At 41.3% G+C, this 23,167-nt stretch overlaps 1 protein-coding gene across 10 annotated transcripts in view; it reads left to right on the top strand.

Moving 5' to 3' along the window:
• Tasp1 (taspase 1) overlaps positions 1–23,167 on the top strand; it is a 314,575-nt gene that overhangs the window by 1,392 nt on the left and 290,016 nt on the right. For 9 of the 10 annotated variants that reach the window (XM_045157512.1, XM_045157513.1, XM_045157519.1 and 6 more), the window contains exon 2: positions 14,532–14,750. In XM_045157512.1, coding sequence (XP_045013447.1) covers positions 14,606–14,750 — 145 coding nt within the window. In that variant the 5' untranslated portion in view covers positions 14,532–14,605. Of the gene's footprint in view, positions 1–14,531; positions 14,751–23,167 lie in introns of those variants that run through there. The other variant, XM_045157518.1, reaches the window with a different exon arrangement.

The raw sequence follows: 23,167 nt of genomic DNA, 5'->3' as shown, positions 1-23,167 counted from the left end.
CTGTAGTCTCAGGGTAGCCTTGAACTCACAGTGATACTCCTACCTCTGCCTGGGATTAAAGGCGTGTGCCACCATGCCCAATTTACATAGTGTTTTTAAGCATCATCCATGACTATGTAACTGTACTTTATCTCCCCCTCCTTTTTTTTTCTCCCAGTGGTTCTGGGGATGGGCCTCCCACCTGCTAGGCATTCTACCAAATAGGCATGTTCCTGGGCCCTTCCTTTTTGATGGATGAGTAATGTGCCATTATATGAATGTATTCCATTGTGTTTATCCTAAACCAGTTGATGGATAGTTAGGGTTTTTCTTTTTCTTTTTTTTTTTTTGGTCTTTCCAGGTAGGCAGGTAGGATCTCTCTCTAGTTCATGCTGACTTGGAATTCACTATGTAGTCTCAGGCTGGCATCAAACTCACAGTGATCCTACTACCTCTGTCTCCCAAGTTCTGGAATCAAAGGCATGCTTCACCACGCTCGGCTGTTTTTAATGGTTCATAATCCTAAATTTTTTTATTATTTTTTCCATTGGCTTACTGGCTCCTTTATAGTTTTGGAGAAATATCTATTCAATTTCTCAGGTTTTTTTTTTTTGAGAGAAAGTCTCACCATGGCCTTGATCAGAATGGCCTCAAACATTCTGAAGTCCTCGTACCTCTGCTTCCTCAGTGCTGGGTTACAGGTCTTTGCCACTATGCTTGGCTCTTTGTCCAGTGTTTGCTTATTTATTTGTTTATTTATATTATTTGTTTGAGAGGGCAACAGACAGAGAAAGAGGTGGTGGTGGGGAAGAGAATGGACCTTCCAGGGCCTCCAGCTGTTGCAAATGAACTCAAGGTGCGTGTGCTCCCTTGTGCATTTGGCTAAAGTGGTTCCTGGGGAATTGAGCCTCTAACCTGGGTCCTTAAATTTCACAGGCAAACGCTTAACTGCTAAGCCATCTCTCCAGCCCTTATGTATGAGATTTATGAGGGGTGGGGAGAAAATGGGCACTCCGGGGCCTCTAGCTATTGCAAACAAACTCTAGCTGCCTTTGCCACCATGTGCACCTGGCTTAGTTGGGTCCTGGGTAGTTGAATCTAGGTCCTTAGTCAATGGCCTGTAATGTTTTGGGGGTATCAGTGACCTCCCTGTCCAACAAGTCACTGGAAGGTATCCTATTCCTGGCACTGAAAATTTTCTACTAATAATCTATGGCTTCTGGGTGTGAATTTGTCCCGAAAAGTAGGTTTTTATATGACTTACTTTATATCCTTTTGAATTTTGATTAGCCCTTGCTCCACCTTTCCTTTACTCAGTCTCTTCCTCACACCTCACTTAGGCCTTTACACTCCCATTAATCTGTTCTTCTTACATATCTATAATACCATCTTATTAAGTCCCCCTTCCCTCCCTCCCTTTCTCTATGCTACTCAGTTTTATTCCTACTCACATAGAAGTCCAGTCATTTGTAGCTAGGATCCACATAAAAGAGAACATGTGACGTTTGTCTTTCTGGGCCTGAGTTACCTCACTAAGTATAATCCTTTCATGATTCATCCATTTTCTTGCAGATTTTATAATTTCATTTTTCTTTACTGCTGAGTAGAAATCCATTGTATAATTGTGTCACGTCTTCATTATCCACTCATCAGATGAGGCACATCAAAGCTGGTTCCATTTCCTTGCTGTTGTCAATAGAGTAGCAATAAACTTGGTTGAACAAAATCTCTTAAGGTAGTGAGATGAGTCCTTAGGATATATGCCTAGAAGTGGTATAGCTGGGTCATATGGTTAATCTCTTTTCAGATGTTTCAGGAACCTCCACACTGATTTCCACAATGGCTGGGCCAGATTGCATCCCCACTAACAGTGTAGAAGGGATCCTCTTCTTCCATATCCTCACCAGCATTTATTGTCACTTGTTTCATGATGATAACCATTCTGACATGAGTGAGATGGAATCTCAAAGTAGTTTTAATCTGCATTTCACTGACTGCTAGTGGTTACATGTTTACTAACCCAGTTGGAGAGCTGCGGTAGGGCACCAGAATTGAGCTTGAATCTTAGGGTTGAGTCAAGGTGCAGGACTGGGTCTGGGTGGATGGTGGGTATGTGAAGAGATGGCATTTTTTGTAGGCTTGTCAGGACTAAGCTGAAGCCTCAGGGGCATTTGGGAGTTCTCTGCTGTTAGTTCCTTCTTGTATACATAGGGCATTCAGATGATAGATTGGCAGAGTCTGCCATCATCATCATGTCAGTTGTCCTCTGTGGTATCCAGATGAGAGTGCTGTACTCTTCCAGTAAGGTGTATGCAAATTCTCAGGCCTGGTTTTCTGATATGGTTATAGTACATCCATGTGTTTATAAGCCCCATTTTTCTTGGATGAGTTTATAAGCGGTACCTTTTCACTTGAAGGAATACGTTTTTTTTCAGTCTGTGTTTCATGAGTGGTCTGGACAAGTGCTGGTGTCTGCCTGCACAGCAGGTGCTACTGCCTCTGCATTTATATTCAACATTGAGCTTAGTAAAAGGAAATCACCCAGGCAAGGCACAGCCTGAAAGCCGCTGTTTTACACAATATGGAGTAACTTAGAGCAGGACTTGGCCTGATTTCCACCAGTGACACATTTTTAGGAGTTTCTACATTTGCAATCATTTGCCATTTCTTCTCCATCCGTAAGTCACTAATAATGATCTAATTTCTGCCACTTTAAGTTTGCTTATTCTAGACATTTCTTGTAAATGCGATCACATAGTAGGCAGTTTTTTGTGCTTGGCTTTCAGTTTCCAGTGGCTCACTGATAATCCACTGTATGAATGTACCACATTGTATTTATTAATCCATTGCGACTTGATGAACATTTGGATTGCTCCCACTTTTTTTTCCCTCTGCCTCCCATGTGTTGGGATTAAAGGAATGTGCCACTATGCTTGGTATGAGACTGGAGATTTATTTATTGTTTAAAAATGTTTATTAGCATTTTCCATGATTATAAAAAAAAATCCCATGTTAATTCCCTCCCTCCCCCCCACACTTTCCCCTTTGAAATTCCATTCTCCATCATATTACCTCCCCATCTTGATCATTGTACTTACATATATACAAAATCAACCTATTAAGTACCCTCCTCTCTTCCTTTCTCTTCCCTTTATGTCTCCCTTTTAACTTACTAGCCTGTGCTACTAAGTATTTTCATTCTCATGCAGAAGCCCAGTCATCTGTAGCTAGGATCCACCTATGAGAGAGAACATGTGGCGCTTGTCTTTCTGGGCCTGGGTTACCTCACTTAGTATAATCCTTTCCAGGTCCATCCATTTTTCTGCAAATTTCATAACTTCATTTTTCTTTAGCGCTGAGTAGAACTTCATTGTATAAATGTGCCACATCTTCATTTTCCACTCATCAGTTGAGGGACATCTAGGCTGGTTCCATTTCCCAGCTATTATAAATTGAGCAGCAATAAATATGGTTGAGCACTTACTTCTAAGGAAATGAGATGAGTCCTTTGGATATATGCCTAGGAGTGCTATGGCTGGGTCATATGGTAGATCAATCTTTAGCTGGTTTAGGAACCTCCACACTGATTTCCACAATGGCTGGACCAGATTGCATTCCCACCAGCAGTGTAGAAGGGTTCCTGTTTTTCCACATCCCTGCCAACATTTATGATCATTTGTTTTCGTGATGGTGGCCAATCTGACAGGAGTGAGATGGAATCTCAAAGTAGTTTTAATCTGCATTTCCCTGATGACTAGTGATGTAGAACATTTTTTTAGATGCTTATATGCCATTTGTATTTCTTCCTTTGAGAATGCTCTATTTAGCTCCATAGCCCATTTTTTGATTGGCTTGTTTGATTCCTTATTATTTAACTTTTTGAGTTCTTTGTATATCCTAGATATTAATCCTCTATCAGAAATATAGCTGGCAAAGATTTTTTCCCATTCTGTAGGATGCCTCTTTGCTTTTTTCACTGTGTCCTTTGCAGTGCAAAATCTTTGTAATTTCATGAGGTCCCAGTGATTAATCTGTGGTTTTATTGCCTGAGCAATTGGGGTTGTATTCGGAAAGTCTTTGCCAAGACCAATATGTTGAAGGGTTTCCCCTACTTTTTCCTCTAGCAGTTTCAGAGTTTCCGGTCTGCTGTTAAGGTCTTTGATCCATTTGGACTAAATTCTTGTGCATGGCAAGAGAGAAGAATCTATTTTCATCCTTCTGCAGATATATATCCAGTTTTCCCAACACCATTTGCTGAAGAGACTGTCTTTTCTCCAATGAGTATTTTTGGCATTTTTATCGAAGATCAGGTAGCTATAGCTACTTGGGTTTACATCTGGGTCCTCTATTCTGTTCCACTGATCTACATGTGTGTTTTTTTTGCCAGTACCACGCTGTTTTTTTTTTTTTTTTTTTTTTTTTTTTTTTTTTTTTTTTTTTTACTATGGCTCTGTAATATAGGTTAAAATCAGGTATGGTGATACCACCAGCCTTATTTTTGTTGCTCAGTATTATTTTAGACATTCAAGGTTTTTTTTGATTGCAAATGAGTTTTTGGATTGTTTTTTGTATTTCCATGAAGAACGCCTTTGGAATTTTGATAGGGATTGCATTAAATGTGTACATTGCTTTAGGTAAGATTGCCATTTTCACAATATTGATTCTTCCAATCCAGGAACAAGGGCTGTTTCTCCACTTTCTAGTGTCTTCTGCAATTTCTCGCATGAGTGTCTTAAAGTTCTCATTGTAGAGATTCTTTACTTCCTTGGTTAGGTTTATTCCAAGGGTACCTTATTTTTTTTGATGCAATTGTGAATGGAAGTGATTCTCTGATTTCATCCTCTGTGTGTGTGTTGTTAGCATATATGAAGGCTACTGATTTCTGTGTGTTTATTTTGTATCCTTCTACATGGCTGTAGGTTTTGATCAGCTCTAACAGTTTGCTAGTAGAGTCTTTAGGGTCCTTTATGTATAGAATCATGTCATCTGCAAATAATGATAACTTGATCTCTTCCTTTCCAATTTGTATCCCTTTTATGTATGTCTCTTGCCTTATTGCTATGGCTAAGACTTCCAAAACTATATTAAATAAAAGTGGAGCCGGGCGTGGTGGCGCACGCCTTTAATCCCAGCACTCGGGAGGCAGAGGTAGGAGGATCGCCATGAGTTCGAGGCCACCCTGAGACTCCATAGTGAATTCCAGGTCAGCCTGGGCTAGAGTGAGACCCTACCTAGAAAAAAAAAAAAAAAAGTGGGGACAGTGGACACCCTTGTCTTGTTCCTGATTTTAGTGGAAAAGCTTCCAGTTTTTCCCCATTTAGTAATATGTTGGCTGTAGGCTTGTCATAAATAGCCTTTATTATATTGAGATATGTTCCTCCTATTCCCAGTGTCTGTAGGACTTTTATCATGAAGGGATGTTGGATTTTGTCAAATGCTTTCTCTGCGTCCAATGAGATGATCATGTGAATTTTGTCCTTCAACCCGTTTATATAATGTATTACATTTATAGATTTGCGTATGTTGAATCATCCCTGAATCTCTGGGTTAAAGCCTACTTGGTCAGGGTGAATGATCTTTTTGATATACTCTTGTATTCTGTTTGCCAATATTTTGTTGAGAATTTTTGCATGAATGTTCATGAGGGAGATTGGTCTGTAATTTTCTTTTTTTGTTCTATCTTTTCCTGGTTTTGGTATCAGGGTGATGCTGGCCTCATAGAAGGAGTTTGGTAGAATTCTATTTCCTGGAAAAGCTTAAGAAGTAGTGATGTTAGCTCTTCCTTAAAGGTCGGGTAAAATTCAGCAGTGAATCCATCTGGGCCTGGGCTTTTTTTAGTTGGGAGATTATTGATAACTGTTTGGATCTCCATGCTTGTTATAGGTCTAGTTAAGTGATTAATCTCATCTTGATGTAATTTAGGTAGACCATATAAATAAAGGAACTCAACCATTTCTTTGAGATTTTCATACTTGGTGGTGTATATGCTTTTATAGTATATCCCTATGATTTTTTGAATTTCTTTGGCATCTGTTGTGATGTTAGCTTTTTCATCTCTAATTTTATTAATTCGTGTCTCTTTGCTCTTTTTTTGGTCAGGTTTGCTAAGGGTTTATCAATCTTGTTTAACCTTTCAAAGAACCAACTCTTTGTTTCATTAATTCTTTGGATTTTTTTTGTTTGTTTGTTTCTATTTCATTAATTTCTGCCCTAATCTTTATAATTTCTTCCCGTCTACTGATTTTTTGGTTTGCCTGTATTTCTTTTTCCAAGGCTTTAAGGTGAAGTATTAGGTAGTTTACTTGCGCATTTCTAGTTTCTTAATATAGGCACTTAAAGCTATAAATTTACCTCTTAGAGCTGCCTTCATTGTGTCCCAGAGATTTTGATATGTTGTGTTCTCATTATTGTTTGACTCTATAAATTTTTTGATTTCCTTCTTGATTTCTTCATTGACCCATTCTTCATTTAGTAGTGTATTGTTTAGTTTCCATGATTTTGTGTTTGCTGTATAGCCTTTCTTGCTACTGATTTGTAGTTTAATTCCATTGTGGTCAGATAGAATGCAAGGAATTATTTCAATTTTCCTGAATTTGTTAAGATTTGCTTTGTGTCCTAATGTATGGTCTATTTTAGAGAATGTTCCGTGTGCTGCTGAAAAGAATGTATATTCTGCAGCCTTTGGATGAAATGTCCTGTATATATCTGCTAGGTCCATTCCTTCTATGACCTCATTTAGTCCAGATGCCTGCCTGTTTATTTTTTCCTGGGATGACCTGTCAATTGATGAGAGTGGGGTGTTGAAGTCATCCACCACCACTGTGTTTGTTGTTATCTGTGACCTTAGTTCTAATAGTGTTTGTTTGATGAATTTGGGAGCCCCCATGTTAGGTGCATATATTAGGATTGTAATGTCCTCCTGTTGGAGTGTGCCCTTAATCAATATAAAGTGACCTTCTTTATCTTTCTTGACTAACGTTTGACTAACGTCTACCTTGTCAGATATTAGGATAGCAACCCCTGCTTGTTTTCTAGGCCCATTTGCTTGAAACACCGTCTTCCAACCTTTTACCCTAAGATAATGTCTCTCCTTTGTAGAAAGGTGAGTTTCTTGGAGACAACAAGTTGTAGGATCCTGCTTTTTAACCCAGTCTGCAGACCTATGTCTTTTCGTTGGGGCATTGAGGCCATTGATATTAAGAGATATTATTGAAAGGTGTGTATTTATGTTTGCAATTTTTTATTTTTTGTGGTTCAGGTTCTACCTGTGCTCTCTTCGGTTAACTAGTATTTGAGTATTGCCTATTTTTTCTAGGTTCCTTACATGTGTGCTTTTTTCCTTTTCTTCAGCATGGAGGATTCTATCAAGTATTTTCTGTAGAGCTGGTTTTGTCTTCAAATATTCCTTTAACCTGCTTTTGTCATGGAATGTCCTTATTTCTCTGTCTTATTTGAATGGATAGCTTTGCAGGATAAAGTAACCTTGGTTTACAGTTTTTATCTTTCAGAACTTGGAATATATCGCTCCAAGCCCTTCTAGCTTTGTGTTGAATAATCTGCTGTAATCCTGATGGTCTTGCTTTTGTAGGTAACTTGATTTTTCTCTCTAACTGCTTTCAGTATTTTTTCTTTGGTGTGTGTGTTTGGAAGTTTGATTATAATATGGCGAGGAGAGGTTCTTTCCAGGTTTTGTCTGGCTGGGTTTCTAAAGGCTTCCTGTATCTGCATTGGCACCTCTTTCCCAATTTGGGGGAAATTTTCTTCTATGATTTTGTTGAAGACGCCTACTGTGCCTTTGGAGTGGCATTCTTCTCCTTTTACTATGCCCAGAATTCGTATATTTGATGTTTTCATAGTGTCCCGAAAATCTTGAAATTCCCACTCATACTTTTCTATAAGTTTGTCTTTCTCTTTGTTGGACTGTATTAGATTTGCCACCTGGTATTCCTGCTTAGATATCTGTCCTCTCCTTCATCCATTCTACTTGTGAGATTTTCTACAGAGTTTTTTATTTCAATAACTGTGTTCTTCATTGCTAGTAATTCTGTCTGGTTTTTCTTTATTATTTCCATTTCCTTATTTATGTCTTGTATTGAGTTCTTTATTTCATGAAATTGGTGTCCTGCGTTTTGTTTGATTCCTTTGATTTCCTCTTAAGTTCCTCTTTGACTCCTTTGATTTGTTCTCTGACTTCTTTGAACATATTTACAATCATTCTTTTGAAATCTTTCTCAGGCATTTCCTCTATCTCGTTCTCACTGTAGGTCATTTCTGATGCATTAATACTTTTAGGTGGATTTATATCATCTTGCTTTTTAGTGTTTCTTGTGTGATAATGTATATATTTTTGCATCTTGGATTAAATTCATGCTTGGATTTTCTAGCTAGCTGGGTATTTTTACCTGTATCAATTGATTTGATGTTATATATTTTCCGGATAGGAGCTTTACGTGTTTGGTGTGGCTCTTAAAACTCTCAGAGTATCTACAAAGGTGCTTCTAGGGGTTGAATTTCCCTGCTATGGGAGTATTCAAGTAGGCTGAGTGGAATAAAATATATGTAGATTTTAAAAGTTAACTAAACACTGTACCCATTCAATCAAAAACAGCCCCAAGTATGTATGCCAGAGTAGTTATTATAATGACCAGATCCTCTATCAACCAAGAGGTTAAGATTTCTGGTCTGTTGAGGGATCCAAGTCAGCTTGTGACCATGTGAGACCCTTCCCTGGTGCAATCCCAGTTACCTTGGATGATTTTGGTTTCAGTGAAGTTGCTGCCTGGTCTGTTGGGCTGCTGTTCTGATTTCTAGAGCTGGGCACTGGCTTTTCCTGCAGGGCAAACTGAGCCTGGCAACTGTGGCCCTGCAGATCAGCACCCACGCTGCTGGAACTGCTGTTACTAAGGCTGCCTCTGCTGGGTCTGTCAGCAGCTGAAGCTGCTGCTGCTGGGCCCACCGCTGCTGCTGCCTCTGCTGCTGCTGCTGCTGTAGCTGCCACTTCTGGAGCCAGTGGTGCTGCTGAAGCTGCTGCTGCTGGGTCCGCTACTTCTGCTGGGTCCACTGCCGCTGCTGCCTCTGAAGCTGCTGCTGCTGGGTCTGCCGCTGTTGCTGCTACTGGATCTGCTGCTGTTGGGGCCACTGTTACTGGTGCTGGAGGTGCTGATGGTGCTGCTGGACCCTGCTTCTGCTTGGGTCCCGCTGTATGCCCAAGTTGGCGTGGCTGGGTCCTGGGACGCTGCTCTGTTCGCTTGAGCTGGGCTCAGGTGGTGGGGGAGCTGCTCTGGTTCTCTCACTGTTCCAAGTGTTCTTCAACTTGTGGTCTGCTGCTCCGTTGCTCACTGCCACTCTCTCTTCACGTTTCCCTAGTTGTGGAGAGCTCCGGTGTGAGTGGAAGCTCCCTGCACCTGGCTTGTCCTGTGGCTGAAGCCGAGTCTGGCGGCTTTGTGGTGTGTGGATGCTGATGCCGCAGTGGTTGGCGGAGCTGCCTGGGCCGCTTTTGCTGGCCTGTGGGGGCTCTGGATGCTCTGGATCTCTTCTACTTCTTAGCTGCTGCTTCAATTTCCTGTACACCTCACCTTTTAGTAAAAGTGTGTATTTTGCTGAGTTTTATTGGTCTTTTTTTCCCCAAAAGGCTGCTTTGGCGTGGTACCTACCTGACATCTTAACCGGAAGTGTTTTTTTTTTTTTTTTTTTGAGGTAGGCTCTCACTCTAGGCCAGAGCTGATCCGGAATTCACTATGTAGTCTGAGGGTAGCCTCAAATTCATAGCAGTTCTCCTACCTCTGTCTCCTGAGTGCTGGGATTAAAGGTGTGTGCCACCAGCCCTAACTTGATCCCATATTTTAGCTATGGATAATTCTGTAGACATCTGGAAACAAATTTTTGTATTTATTTATTTGAAAGAGATAGACAGGGAAAGAGGCAGAGAGAGACTGAGAGAGAATGGGCACGCCAGGGCCTCCAGCCACAGTAAATGAACTCCAGATGCATGTGCCCCCTTGTGCATCTGGCTAACGTGGGTCCTGGGGAAACGAGCCTCGAACCGGGGTCCTGAGGCTTTACAGGCAAGCGCTTAACTGCTAAGCCATCTTCCCAGCCCGGGAAACAAATTTTTGAATGGGCATATTTTTAATTTTCTCTTTTTTTTTTAGTTTTTTGAGGTAGTGTCTTACTTTAGCCCAGGCTGACCTGGAATTCACTATGCAGTCTCAGGGTGGCCTTGAACTCATGGAGATCCTCCTACCTCTGTCTCCTGAGTGCTGGGATTAAAGGTGAGAGCCACCACGCCCAGCTTGATTTTAATTTTCTGAGTATATAACTGGGAATGGAATTTGCTGGGTTATATGATAACTGTATTTTTTTTTTAATTTTTTTTGTTTATTTTTACTTATTTGAGAGTGACAGAGAGAGAGAGAGAGAGAGAGAGAGAGAGAGAGAGAGAGAGAGAGAGGGAAAGAGGCAGATAGAGAGAATGGGCGGGCCAGGGCCTCCAGCCACTGCAAACTGAACTCCAGACACGTGCGCCCCCTTGTGCATCTGGCTAACGTGGGTCCTGGAGAATCGAGCCTTGAACCAGGGTTCTCAGGCTTCACAGGCAAGCACTTAACTGCTAAGCCATCTCTCCAGCCCGATAACTGTATTTTTTGAGAAAGGTCTCCCTATATAGCTCAAGCTGGCCTCAAATTCTTAATCTTGTACCTCAGCCTCTTAAGTAAAGGAATTGAATTACATGATTGGGTAATATAATAATGTTATTTGTGTGTGTGTGTGTGTGTGTGTGTGTGTGTGTGTGTTACTGGGAATAGATTCTAGGACATTGTGCAAGCTAGGCATGTGCTTATCAATGTTTAAAAATAAAAATCGTAATGAATTTTGATACCATTACTGGTAGGAAATTGAGAAATGTTCATATTGAAACTTATTATTCAAAAGTAAAGCCGGTACAAAAATGCCCCATAGGATTTTTTTGTTGTTGTTTTATAATAATTTTTTATTTATTTGAGAGTGACGGGGGTGGGAGAGAGAGAGAGGCAAAGAGAGAGAGAGAGAGAGAAGAGAGAGAGAGGGGGGCAAATAGAGAGAGACAGTATGGGCGCGCCAGGGCTTCCAGCCACTGCAAACAAACTCCATATGCGTATGCCCCCTTTTGCATCTGGCTAACGTGGGTCCTGGGGAATCGAGTCTTGATCTGGGGTCCTTAGGCTTCTCAGGCAAGTACTTAACTGCTAAGCCATCTCTCCAGCCCTGTTGTTGTTTTTGAGGTAGGGTTTCACTCTAGCTCAGGCTGACCTGGAATTCAGTATGTAGTCTCAGGCTGGCATCAAACTCATGGCGATCCTCCTACTTCTGCCTCCCAAGTGCTGGTTTAAAGGTGTGTACCACCATTCCTGTCTCTCTGTAGAAGTTTTTAAAAACTAAAAATATTGGGGGCTGGAACTGGGAAGGTGGCTTAGTGTTTAAAGTACTTGCCTGGAAAACCTGCAGGCCCAGGTTAAATTCTTGGGCCCACATAAGGCAGATACAAAAGTGGAGCAAGTGTCTGATGTTCATTTACACCAAGGCAAGAGGTCCTGGTCTGCCCATTCTCTCTCTTTCTCTCTCTCTCTCTCACACACACACGCACACATACACACACACGTGCAAGTAAATAATTAAAAAATACTGGGGGCTAAGGAAATGGCTCAGTGGGTTAACGGGCTTGCCACGCAAGCATGAGAGCTTGAATTTGTGTACTGAAAAAGCTTCTGAGGAAGATGCCTGGTGGTGGTCCTTGGCCTCCATGTGTGTGTACACACACACAAGCACACACATATACATATACAACATGTGCATACATATGCAAGAATAATAAATCAATTTTTAATTGTGTAGGGCTGGTGGTCAAGCCTAGAATGTTGCGCATGTTAGGCAAGCACTTTACCACCTCTCTTAAAACTGTTAAGTGCCTATGCATCTCTTTCTATTGGAAATATTTTGCAAAGGAACTCCAGATACATGCGCTACTTTGTTCATGTGTCTTTACATGGACTGAGGAATTGAACACAGGCTGACAGGCTTTACCAGCAAGCACCTTTAACTGCTGAGCTATCTTCCCAGCCCCTACTATTGGAAACATTTCATTTGACTTTACCACCTCTCTTAAAACTGTTAAGTGCCTATGCATCTCTTTCTATTGGAAATATTTTGCAAAGGAACTCCAGATACATGCGCTACTTTGTTCATGTGTCTTTACATGGACTGAGGAATTGAACACAGGTTGACAGGCTTTACAAGCAAGCACCTTTAACTGCTGAGCTATCTTCCCAGCCCCTACTATTGGAAACATTTCATTTGAGTGTTACCTAATGCTTAACTCAAGCATAACACAGTTGTCTTCTGGGTTAATGTTAGATATATATATATATATATATATATATATATATATATATATATATATGCTACATCAGTCTCAAGTTATGATTTTGCAGTAACAAGTATGATTAAAAATACAGGGATATTTAATAATAAAGTTGTGATTTCCTCCTTCCCCATCTGTACTCTTTGTTTTCCTCAAATTTTTATTTTATTTTATTCATTTACTTGAGGGGGGGGGAAGCGCGTGAGAGCGTGCGTGTGCGTGCACGCACGCTCACGTGTGAGAGAGCAGGGGAATAAGCATGCCATGGCCTTTAGCTACTACGAACAAATTACAGATGTCTGTGTCACTTTGTGCAACTGGTTTACTGGGTACTGGGAATCAAACCTGGGCCCTTAGGCTTTGCAGGCAAGTGCCTTAACTGCTTAGCCATCTCTTCAGCCCTCTACTCTTTTATGTAGAAATCAAAAGCCAATTGTTTTTAGGCTGGGGATATAGCTCAGTTGGTAGAGAACTTGCCTAACATGCACAAAGCCCAGGATTTGATACCGAGGTTTGACAGCTCTGGTATCAACTGTGTAGTCCAGAGCTAGGTATGGTAGGACTCCATCGGAGAATAGAGAAGATCAGAAGTTCAGGATCATCCTTGGTGTGGTGTTTGAGGTCATCCAGGTACATGAAAGTCTACCTCAACAAACAGCCCTGTGATTTTACCCCCTCCCCAGTTTAGATTACTTGTAATCCTGCCCCTGCCTCCTCAGTGTTGGGATTATAGGATTCTGCCATGAAGCCCCGTCCATTACTTTTTCTTTTTCTGATTTTTCAAGGTGGGGTCTTGCTCTAGCCTAGGCTGACCTATTTAGTCTCAGTCTGGCCTTGAACTCATGATGATCCTCCTACCTCTGTCTCCCAAGTGCTGGGACTAAAGGCATGCACCACCACACCTGGCTCCTTTTTCAATTATACATAAATTGCAGAATTTTAAAATTTCATTTATTTGCTAGCAGAGGCAGGGGAGGGAAGGAGAGAGCAGGAGAGGGAATATGTAAATGAATAGGCATGGTAAAGTCTCTTGTCTCTGCAAATGAACTCACTAGATCTGTGTAACACTTTGTGCATCTGGCTTTATTTGGGTATTGGGGAATTAAACCTGGACCAACCTAGGCTGACAGGCTTTGCAAGCAAGTGTCTTTAACCTCTGAGCCATCTCCCCCATCCCCAAAATTGTTTTAAACTTTACATCTTTGGATAATTTTAAAAACAATATTTTTCAGGCTGGAGAGATGGCTTAGTGGTTATGGTGCTTGCCTGCAAAGCCAAAGAACCCAGGTTCAATTCCCTAGGACCCACGTAAGCCAGATGTTCAAGATGGTGCATGTATCTGGAATTCATTTGCAGGGGCTAGAGGCCCTGGCATACCCATTCTCTTACCCCTCCCCCCTTTCTCAAATAAATAAAATACATTGAAAAAAAAGAAACAATACTCTTCATGTTAACACATTGCTATTTGCAGTGCTATTTTAATTTCTTAGTTTAGTCATATAATTTTGGCAGCATTTTTGTTATAATAGAGCCATGTAGCATTAAACTGATAGTCTTAAGGATCTTAATTTCAGGGCTGGGGAAAGAGTACTATGTGTGTAAGCATGAGTTCCTGAGTTTGATTCCCAGCACCCATCTGAGAAGCTGGGTATGGCTTTACACATCAGTAACCCCAGTGCTGAGGGGCACAGATGCTACAGGATTGCTGGGCCTCATTGCTTAGGCAGTTGAGCTGCAAAATAAGCTCCAGGGTCAGTGAGAGGCCCCGTTTCAAGGAAATGGTGGGAGAGAGATACAGTAGGGCACTGATTGTCATTCTGGGACCTCTGCATGTTTGTGCACAGGTCACATGCATCTGTGTGCACACATGCATACAGCACACGCAATAGGCAAGTACTGTAAGTGGACAGAAATTTAAATTTTTTTTTAAATTTTATTTATTTATTTTTTTTATTAGCATTTTCCATGATTATATAAAAAAAATCCCATGTTAATTCCCTCCCTCCCCCCACACTTAGAAATTTAAATTTTTAAACCTTTTATGTTTTACTTATTGTCTAATTTAGGAACTTTAAACATTGTTTGCATGAGTTTTTATAAGTGATGTGCATAGTGGTAGAAAGAAATCATATTATCATTGCTTATTTTTCTCTAGGGTAACTCCTCTTCTGCAGTTGCTTTTGGATAGAAGTATGCCCTTTTCCTGATAGAAGATGATAATCTTGGAGAATGACCATGGAGAAGGGGATGAGTTCTGGAGAAGGGCTGCCTTCCAGATCATCTCAGGTTTCCACTGTTAAAATAACAGTGAAAGAATTAGAAACAAAGCAGTCCTGTAAAGACAAACGTGGGGGCTTTGTGCTGGTGCATGCAGGTAAGACTTTGGTGTGAGTTGGAAGCTGAAAATACTGTTTTCTTTTCTTTCTTAAAAAATTTTTATTAATATTTTCCATGATTATAAAATATATCCCATGGTAATTCCCTCCCTCCCCACCCCTACACTTTCCCATTTGAAATTCCATTCTCCATCATATTACCTCCCCATTACAATCTTTGTAATTGCATATATGCAATATCAACCTATTAAGTATACTCCTCCCTTTACTGTTTTCTTTATCTTGCTTCAAAGTCCATTGAGAATTGGATTTTGTATTGCCAAAGGAGTTAAAACCAAAGAGCTTGCTGGATTTAGTAGAATGAGTATTTCCTGTATGCCCAGTTGGAAGGGTCTTACAAGTGACGGTTCTTCCTGTGTCTTCTTTACTCCCCTTCCCTCTTATGTTTTTCCAATGTGTTGCATATACTTAGTACTGTTAAAACCAAATTAAGGGAGATGGAGAGATGGCTTAGCAGTTAAGGTACTTGTCTGCAAAACCAGTGGACCCAGGATCGATTTGCCAGGACCCACATAAGCCGGAAGCACAAGTGGTGCATGTGTCTGGAGTTCATTTGCAGTGGCTAGAGGCTCTGACACACCCATTGTCCCTCTTTACCTACCTCTCTCTCTAAAAGAAATAAGTAAAAATAAATTACAAAACCAAACTAAGGGCAGGAGAAATCACTTAGCTGTTAAGGCATTTGCCTGTGAAGCCTAAGGACCCAGGTTTGATTCTCTAGTACCCACATAAGCCAGATGCACAAGGTGGAGCATAGGTCTGGAGTATGTTTGCAGTGGCTGGAGGCCCTGGTGGGCTTTCTCTCTGCCTCTTCCCCTCCCAATAGATAAACAAACAAACTAATTTTAAATCCTGCTTTATATTTTTTAAAAATTATATTATTATTTATTTAGGTGTATGTATGTTCATGTATGTATGTGTGTGTTCATCTTTGTATGTATTAGAGAGCACATACCACAGCATGCATGTGTAGGTTAGAAGACAACATTTGGGTTTGTCCTTGCTTGTTCACCTCATTTGAGGCAGTTTTCTTATTTTTATAAAAAACTTTTTATTGACAGCTTCCATACATTTAGACAATATACCATAGTCATAATCCCTTCCCACCACCCTCTCTTTTTCCCTTCTCAACCTGCCCACTAAATCCCATCTTGTTTCTAACTAGTTTATTCTATTTTTTAAAAAATACAATTTATTTATTTGCAAGGGGGTGGGGAAGAGAAAGAGAAAGAGAAGAGAGACAGGCAGAGAGAATGGGCATGTCAAGGCCTCCACCTGCTGCAAATGGATTGCAGATGCATGTGTCACTTTGTGTATCTGGCTTTATATGGGTACTGGGAATCAAATTTGGTTTGTTAGGCTTGGTAGGCAACTCTTAATCACTGAGCAATCTCTCCAGCATTGTCTTCTATTTTATGTCCTTTTCCCCCTTCTATTAAGCAGGTCTTGTATGGGTAGCATCAGCCACTAAGGCCATAAATGTCATGGCCATTTTCTTTCTGGAAGTCAGTATTGTAAGCACTCTTCCCCTTCCTTTGGCTCTTATATTCTTTCTGCTACCTCTAATGCAATGATCCCTGATCCTTGGAGAATGTGATAGAGATATCTCAGTGCTGAACACTCTGTAGTCTCTTACTTCTCAGAACTTTGGTGTGTTTTGAGTCACTCCAGTTGTCACTGCCACCTGAAAAGAGAAGCCATCCATGATGGAAAGGGAAAATGATGGCATGAGCAGAGGGTGGATATCACCTCCTGCCCCACATCAGATGGACTGCAGCAATAGGACAGTTTGCCAAAAGCTGACAAGAGAAAGCTGGCTATAACACCCATAAGCCCACCCCCAACAATACACTGCCTCCAGGAGGATTCAGTTCCCAAATTGCCATCAACCTAGCATTCAGTATAGGGAGGAAGAGATTTATTTCAAGGTAACAGATCAAGGGGGACGTTCCATCAGTGGTGGAAGAAGATGATTCCCTTTTACAACTCTAAGGCAGAGGGAAACAACCAAAACAGCCAGCAAACAGGAACTCCACCAATGCTCACACTGCTGTCTTTACACTTTTGGGCTGGAATCAGATCCACCCTCAATCACACCTTTGGGCTAGACCCCTTGATCTACTCTCTGACACCTCCTGCAGTCAGGCTGCTGGAGACCCAAGTTATAAGCTTAATAAAACACATGAGTCTATGGTGGACATACATTCAATTTAAACCACCATAATATCTTAGACAGTATTTTTCTCTCAGATGTATAGCCGGCAAGATTTCTCTCCCATTCTGTAAGCTGTCTCTCTGTTCTCAGTGTTCATTGCTGTACAAAAACTAATTTCATGAGGTCCCAGTGGTTGATTAATGGTTTTGCTTCCTGAGTTACTGGTATTATATTCAGAATGTCCTTACCTATGCTAACATGTTAAAGTGTTTCTCCTACTTTTTCCTGTAGCAATTTCAGTGTTTCAGGTCTGATGTTAAAGTCTTATATCCATTTGATATTGATTCTTTTGTGTGGTCAGAGATAAGGATTTATTTCCTCCTTGTACACCCAGCTTCATAATATGTTTATTTATGTGTTGATGTGTGCTGGAGCCATATCAAAGTTAAGAGACTCAAAGAACCAGATGGTGGTAGCATTTTGAGGCAATTGTGAATGGGAGTGTTTCCTTGATTTTATCTTAAGCACATTTTTATTGGTATATAGGAAGATTGAATTATGTGTGTCCAGTTTATATCCTGCTGAAAACATTTATCAGTTCTAACAATTTTCTGGTGGGGTCTTTAGGGTTCCTTATGTATAGAATCATATCTACAAATAGTGATAATTGCATTTCTTCCTTTTCTGTTGTACTCCCCCCCTTTTTTTTTTTGCTGGGTGTAGTGACACACACCTTTATGAGAGAGAGAATTAGAGAGAGAGAGGAGAAAGAATTGGCACGCCAGGGCCTCAACCATTGCAGTTGAACTCCAAATAGGTGTGCTACCTTGTGCGTATGTGTGACCTTGCACACTTGTGTCACCTTGTATGTGTCTGGCTTACCTGGGTCTTGGAGAGTGGAACATGAGTCCTTAGGTTTTGCAGGCAAGCACCTTATCCATTAAGCTATCACTAGCTCTCTTGTATCCCTTTTATTTGTATCTCTTCTCTTATTGCTATAGCTAAGACTTCCTATACTGTAGGTAATAAAAGTGGGGAAAGTAGACACCTTTGTCTTGTTCTTGATTTTAGTGGAAATTCTTTGAGTTTTTCCTTCACTTAATATTATGCTGACTGTGTAGGTTTGTTATAAATAGCCCTTATTATGTTGAGATATATTTCTTCTATTCCCAGTTTTTTAGGATTTTTAACATGAAGGTAATATTGAATTATGTCAAATGCTTTTTCTACATCTATTGAGATGATCATGTAATTTTTGTCTTTCAGTCCATTTACATGCTGAATTACATTTATTGTTTTTTTGTATGATGAACCAGCCTGAGACAGAGCTGGATCTTGCTCTCATGTTCTTTGCTGCTCTCACAATGAGCTTCTGGAAAATTCTCCTGCCTCTACCTCCCCTTTTTCCAGAGCCTAAGTGTGCTGGCATTTCAGAAACTGGCCATGGCTTCCATCTTTTTAATTGGGTTCTGGGGATCTGACTCAGGCACTGCAGCTTGAGTGGTGAGCACTTTATCCACTGTGCCATACCCCTTGCTTAAGTGTTTAGACTAATAGTGAAAACTTTCTGATCCATATGACTATGGTTAGCTTAGAGTATGATTACATATTTATTTAAAAAAAACACTTTTAAAGCCGGGTATGGTGATGCATGCATTTAATCCCAGCACTCGGGAGGCAGAGGTAGGAGGATCACCATGAGTTCAAGGCCACCCTGAGACTATATAGTGAATTCCAGATCAGCCTGGGATAGAGCAAAACCTTACCTTGCAAAACCAAAACAACAACAAAAACTTACATTTATTTGTGTGCGAGACAGAATGAATGAATGAGAATCTCTGGACATACTATGGCCTTCTGCAATTGCAAATAATCTCCAGATACATGTGCTAATTTGTGCATCTGACTTTTGGTACATCTGATTTTATATGGGTACTGGGACATTGAACTCAGCTGATAAGCTTTGCAAGCAAGTACATTAACTGCTGAGCCCTCTCCTTAGCTCCTGATTACAGCTTTAGAGCTAGTTTAGCTTTCGCTTTGTAGGCCCGTTTCTCTCAGAAGATTTAGTAATCTTTATGCAATCAGTTGACATTTGATAGAATCACAGGAGAAAAGGGATAATGAATTTATTTAATCTTTTTTTTTTTGTTTTTTTGAGGCGGGTCTCACTGTAGCCCAGGCTGACCTGGAACTATATAGCCTCAGGCTGGCCTTGAACTCCTGATGATTCTCCTCCTGAGTGCTAGGATTAAAGGTGATTCCCTACCACACCCAGCTTCATAATACATTTATTTATGTGTGATGTGTGCTGGAGCCATATCAAAGTTATGAGACTCAAAGAACCAGATGGTGGTAGCATTTTGAGCTGTAGAAAGACTTAGTTGCTTGAGTTTCCTGGATGAGGGGAACAGGTGGCAGGTCATGAGAGGGTGAAGAGAAGTGTGTTGTGAACAGATATCTTATGGAGAGCAAGTCAGTCAGGTGATCGAAAACTCTTGACAGTCTGTGTCTGTCTGTGGACAGAATTAATTTGATACTATTTGGGGGTTGAGATTCATGCCTTTCTAGGCTTATGGCTTTAGACTTCCCCAAGCCAGTGACTCTCAAGTTCTTGTCTTTAATTAACCACAGAATTGATACACATAGACATGAAGAAGGGTACTTTATGAAAGATTTATTTTATTTTTAAATTTTAAAAAATATTGATTGAGAGGGGTAGGGGGTATGATGGAGAGTGGAGTTTCAAAGGGGAAAGTGAAGGGAGGGAAAAAAATTACCATGGGATATTGTCTACAGTTATGGAAGTTGTCAATAAAAAATAAACTAAAATAAAATATTTTATTTCTATTTATTTGAAAGAAAGAGGGAGGGAAGGGCAGATGGAGGAAGAGAAAGAGAGAGGGAGAGAGAGAGGGAGAAAATGGGCATTCCAGGGCCTCTAGCCACTGCATATGAACTCCACACACATGTGCCACCTTGTGCATCTGGCCTAAGTGGGTCCTGGGGAATCAAACCTGAGTCCTTAACTGCTAAGCCATCTCTTCAGCCCTAAAAGATTTATTTTAGGAGAGAGTAGACGTCAAGTAGAAAAGCTTCCAAGCTGGGAGATGGGGCGGGGGCAGGAGATGGAAAATCCAGGAACATCTACATGGCACATCATAACTTAGATCAGGTCTTTTTTTTTTTTCCTGAGGTAGGGTCTTACTCTAGCCCACGCTGATCTGGAATTCACTGTGTAGTCTCAGGGTGGCCTTGAACTCATGGCGATCTTCCTACCTCTGCCTCCTGGGAGCTGGGATTAAAGGTATACACCACCACATCTGCTAAGTCTTCTTTTTAAAAAAAGATAATTAATTAATTTATTTATTTGAGAGAGAGAAAGAGGGACAGAGAGAGAGAGAGGGAGTGAGGGAGGAAGAATGGGCATGCCAGGGCCTCCAGCCACTGCAAACAAACTCTAGATGTATGTGCCCCCTTGTGCATCTGGCTTACGTGGGTCCTAGAGAGTCAAACCTGGATCCTTTGGCTATGCAGGCAAGCACCTTAATTGCTAAGCTGTCTCTCCAGCTCGGTCTTTTTTTTTTGAGGTAGGGCCTCACTCTAGCCCCAGGCTAAACTGGAACTCACTCTGGCCTCAAACTCACCATGATCTTCCTACCTCAACCTCCTCAAGGTGTGTGCTGCCATGCCCAACAGGTCATAAAACCTTAGATATATAATTAGGCTTCAGGTTGGGATGAGCCTCAGTTAAGTCCAAATGTTTATGGGGATCTTGATTGGTCAGTGGATCCAGAAGAGCATAGACTCAGAAAGGGCCAACCAGTGGTGGTGAAGGGGATGGGGAGGGTACAGGAAGGCCAAGAAAAAGACAAGGTGGAAATTATGGCTATCTTGAATCAGACTATTAGTCTTGCCAGGGTAGGGTGACATTTATATTCCTTGGGGCCTGTGTACCTAAGTGCTTGCTACCTGCAAAAGAAGGCTACCTTGCTCCTAATCTCTGTCAGTATGACCTCAGTCTAGATTCAGACCAGGCACATTAGGGGGCTTCAGAAGAGCCTTGCTTACTTCAGTGACAGAGATGTCCTTTATTTATTTATTTACTGAGAGGGAGAGTGGGCACTCCAGGGCCTCTAGCCACTGCCAACAAACTCCAGATGCATGCAGCACCTGAGGAATTGACCCTAGGTTCTTAGACTTAAAAGGCAAGCACCTTAACTGCAGAGCCATCTCTTGAACCCCAGAGATGTCCTTCAGGTATGGATTCCCCTGCCTTTTGTCCTTTGTCTTAAGTCCTCTGAGTTGCTAATGAAGCATACGTTGGGGTGGGATATTTTACTCACATATCTTTGTATATTGCATGTGAAGAGTATTAGGACCAGAAAGACTAAGTGTTTTAAGTAGCTTTAGTCACAGTGCTGAGCCAGGCTGAGAAACCCATAAGTGACCCATTACTCCCAGTCGTGTTCTTAGTATTTCATCAGCCTGTGGCCTCTCTACTTCAGAAGACCATGAGGACAGACACAATACAGTGCAACACCTGGGTCCTCCCTCTTGGAACATTCTGGGCACAATATGAGAGATGAGAGCAGAGTAGAGCTCTGTCCAGGTCTACTTGGCAAGGCTCTGTTGGCCTTTTTTTTTTTTTTTTTTTTTTAAGGTAGGGTATCACCATAGCCCAGGCTGACTTGGAATTTGCTATATAGTCTCTGGTTGGCCTCAAACTCATAGCGATTCTCCTACTTCTGCTTCCTGAGTACTGGGATCAAAGGCAAGGGCCACCACACCTGGCTTATTTAGCATTTTTATTTTCTTGCAGTTGGAGTCTAAACTCCATGGTATCTGTGAAGAGAGAATACATGGCAAGTTCTTTTTGCTTACACCACAATGGACCTATTCTTATGAAACTAATGTCTTTTTTTTCTTCCAGTTTTTTTTTTATTAACAACTTCCATAATTATAGACAATAAACCATGGTAATTCCTTCCCCTTTGCAACTCCACTCTCCATCATACCCTTTTCCTCTCTCAATCAGTCTGTCTTGTATTTTTATTTGTTTATTTATTTATTGCGAGGTAGGGTCTCACTCTAGCCCAGGCTGACCTGGAATTCACTATGTAGTCTCAGGGTGGCCTTGAACTCATGGCTATCCTCCTATCTCTGCATCCCAAGTGCTGGGATTAAAGGCGTGCGCCACCAAGCCTGGCTTATTTTTTATTTTTTGTGAGGTAGGGTCTCACACTAGTCCAGGCTGACCTGGATTTACTCTGTAGTCTCAGGGTGGTCTTGAACTCATGGTGATCCTCCTACCTTTGTCTCCCAAGTGCTGGGATTAAAGGTGTGCGCCTGGTTCTCTCATTTATTTTGATGTCATCATCATTTCCTCCTATAATGATGGTCTTATGTAGGTAGTGTCAGACACTGTGTGGTCATGGATATCCAGGCCATTTTGTGGCTAGAAGAATGCATTGTAAGGAGTTCTACCCTTCTTTTGGCTTTCACATTTGTTCCTCTACCTTTTCCACAGTGGACCCTGAGCCTTGGAAGGTGTGATAGAGATGTTTCAGTGCTGAGCACTCCTCTGTCACTTCTTCTCAGGACTATGGTGCCTTCTGAGTCATCCCAAGGTCACTGCCATCTGAAAAGAGAAGCTTCTCTAACTAGAAGTGAGAATACCATTAATATATGGGTATGCACATTAAGAGAAGTGCTTACTGGGCAGTTTGGTGAGCACAGTATATACATTAGCTAGACACCAGCAGAAGTTACATCCTTAGGGTTCATGACTTCCCCTGTCATAGGTTTTCAGTATCAGGCATGTATTCTCCTGTGGAGTGGGCCTTCAGTCCAATTAAACAGAGGTTGATATCCCCCATAACAGACATGCCACTATTGCACCATTGGCTCATTGGCCTAGCTAGCCAAATATAAGGCTTGCAGTGTCCACTGTTGTTTATCTCCACTAGTGATTTCTCTCTGTCCTGTGAAACTACATACAGCATTGCTTTTTCCAGCTTTCTGTCAGCTGTTCTACACAGATGAGGTTTTAAGCTCAGCTCCAGCAGGATTTCTCAGTGACCTTGCATTCCAAATATGTGGAGTCATCAGCAATAGGGTTTTACCATCTATTCCTGGTGGGAAATGGAGAGCCTTGGCAATGACCTATAATGTTTTGGGGCATCAGGGACCTCCCTTGCTAGTAAATAGCTCACTGGTAGGTATCTCATTTCTGGCACT

The sequence above is a fragment of the Jaculus jaculus genome, chromosome 8 (assembly GCF_020740685.1).
Source record: "Jaculus jaculus isolate mJacJac1 chromosome 8, mJacJac1.mat.Y.cur, whole genome shotgun sequence".
Taxonomy (NCBI): domain Eukaryota; kingdom Metazoa; phylum Chordata; class Mammalia; order Rodentia; family Dipodidae; genus Jaculus; species Jaculus jaculus.
Note: the sequence above shows the minus strand (reverse complement) of the source record. Positions and strands in the feature narration are given on the sequence as shown.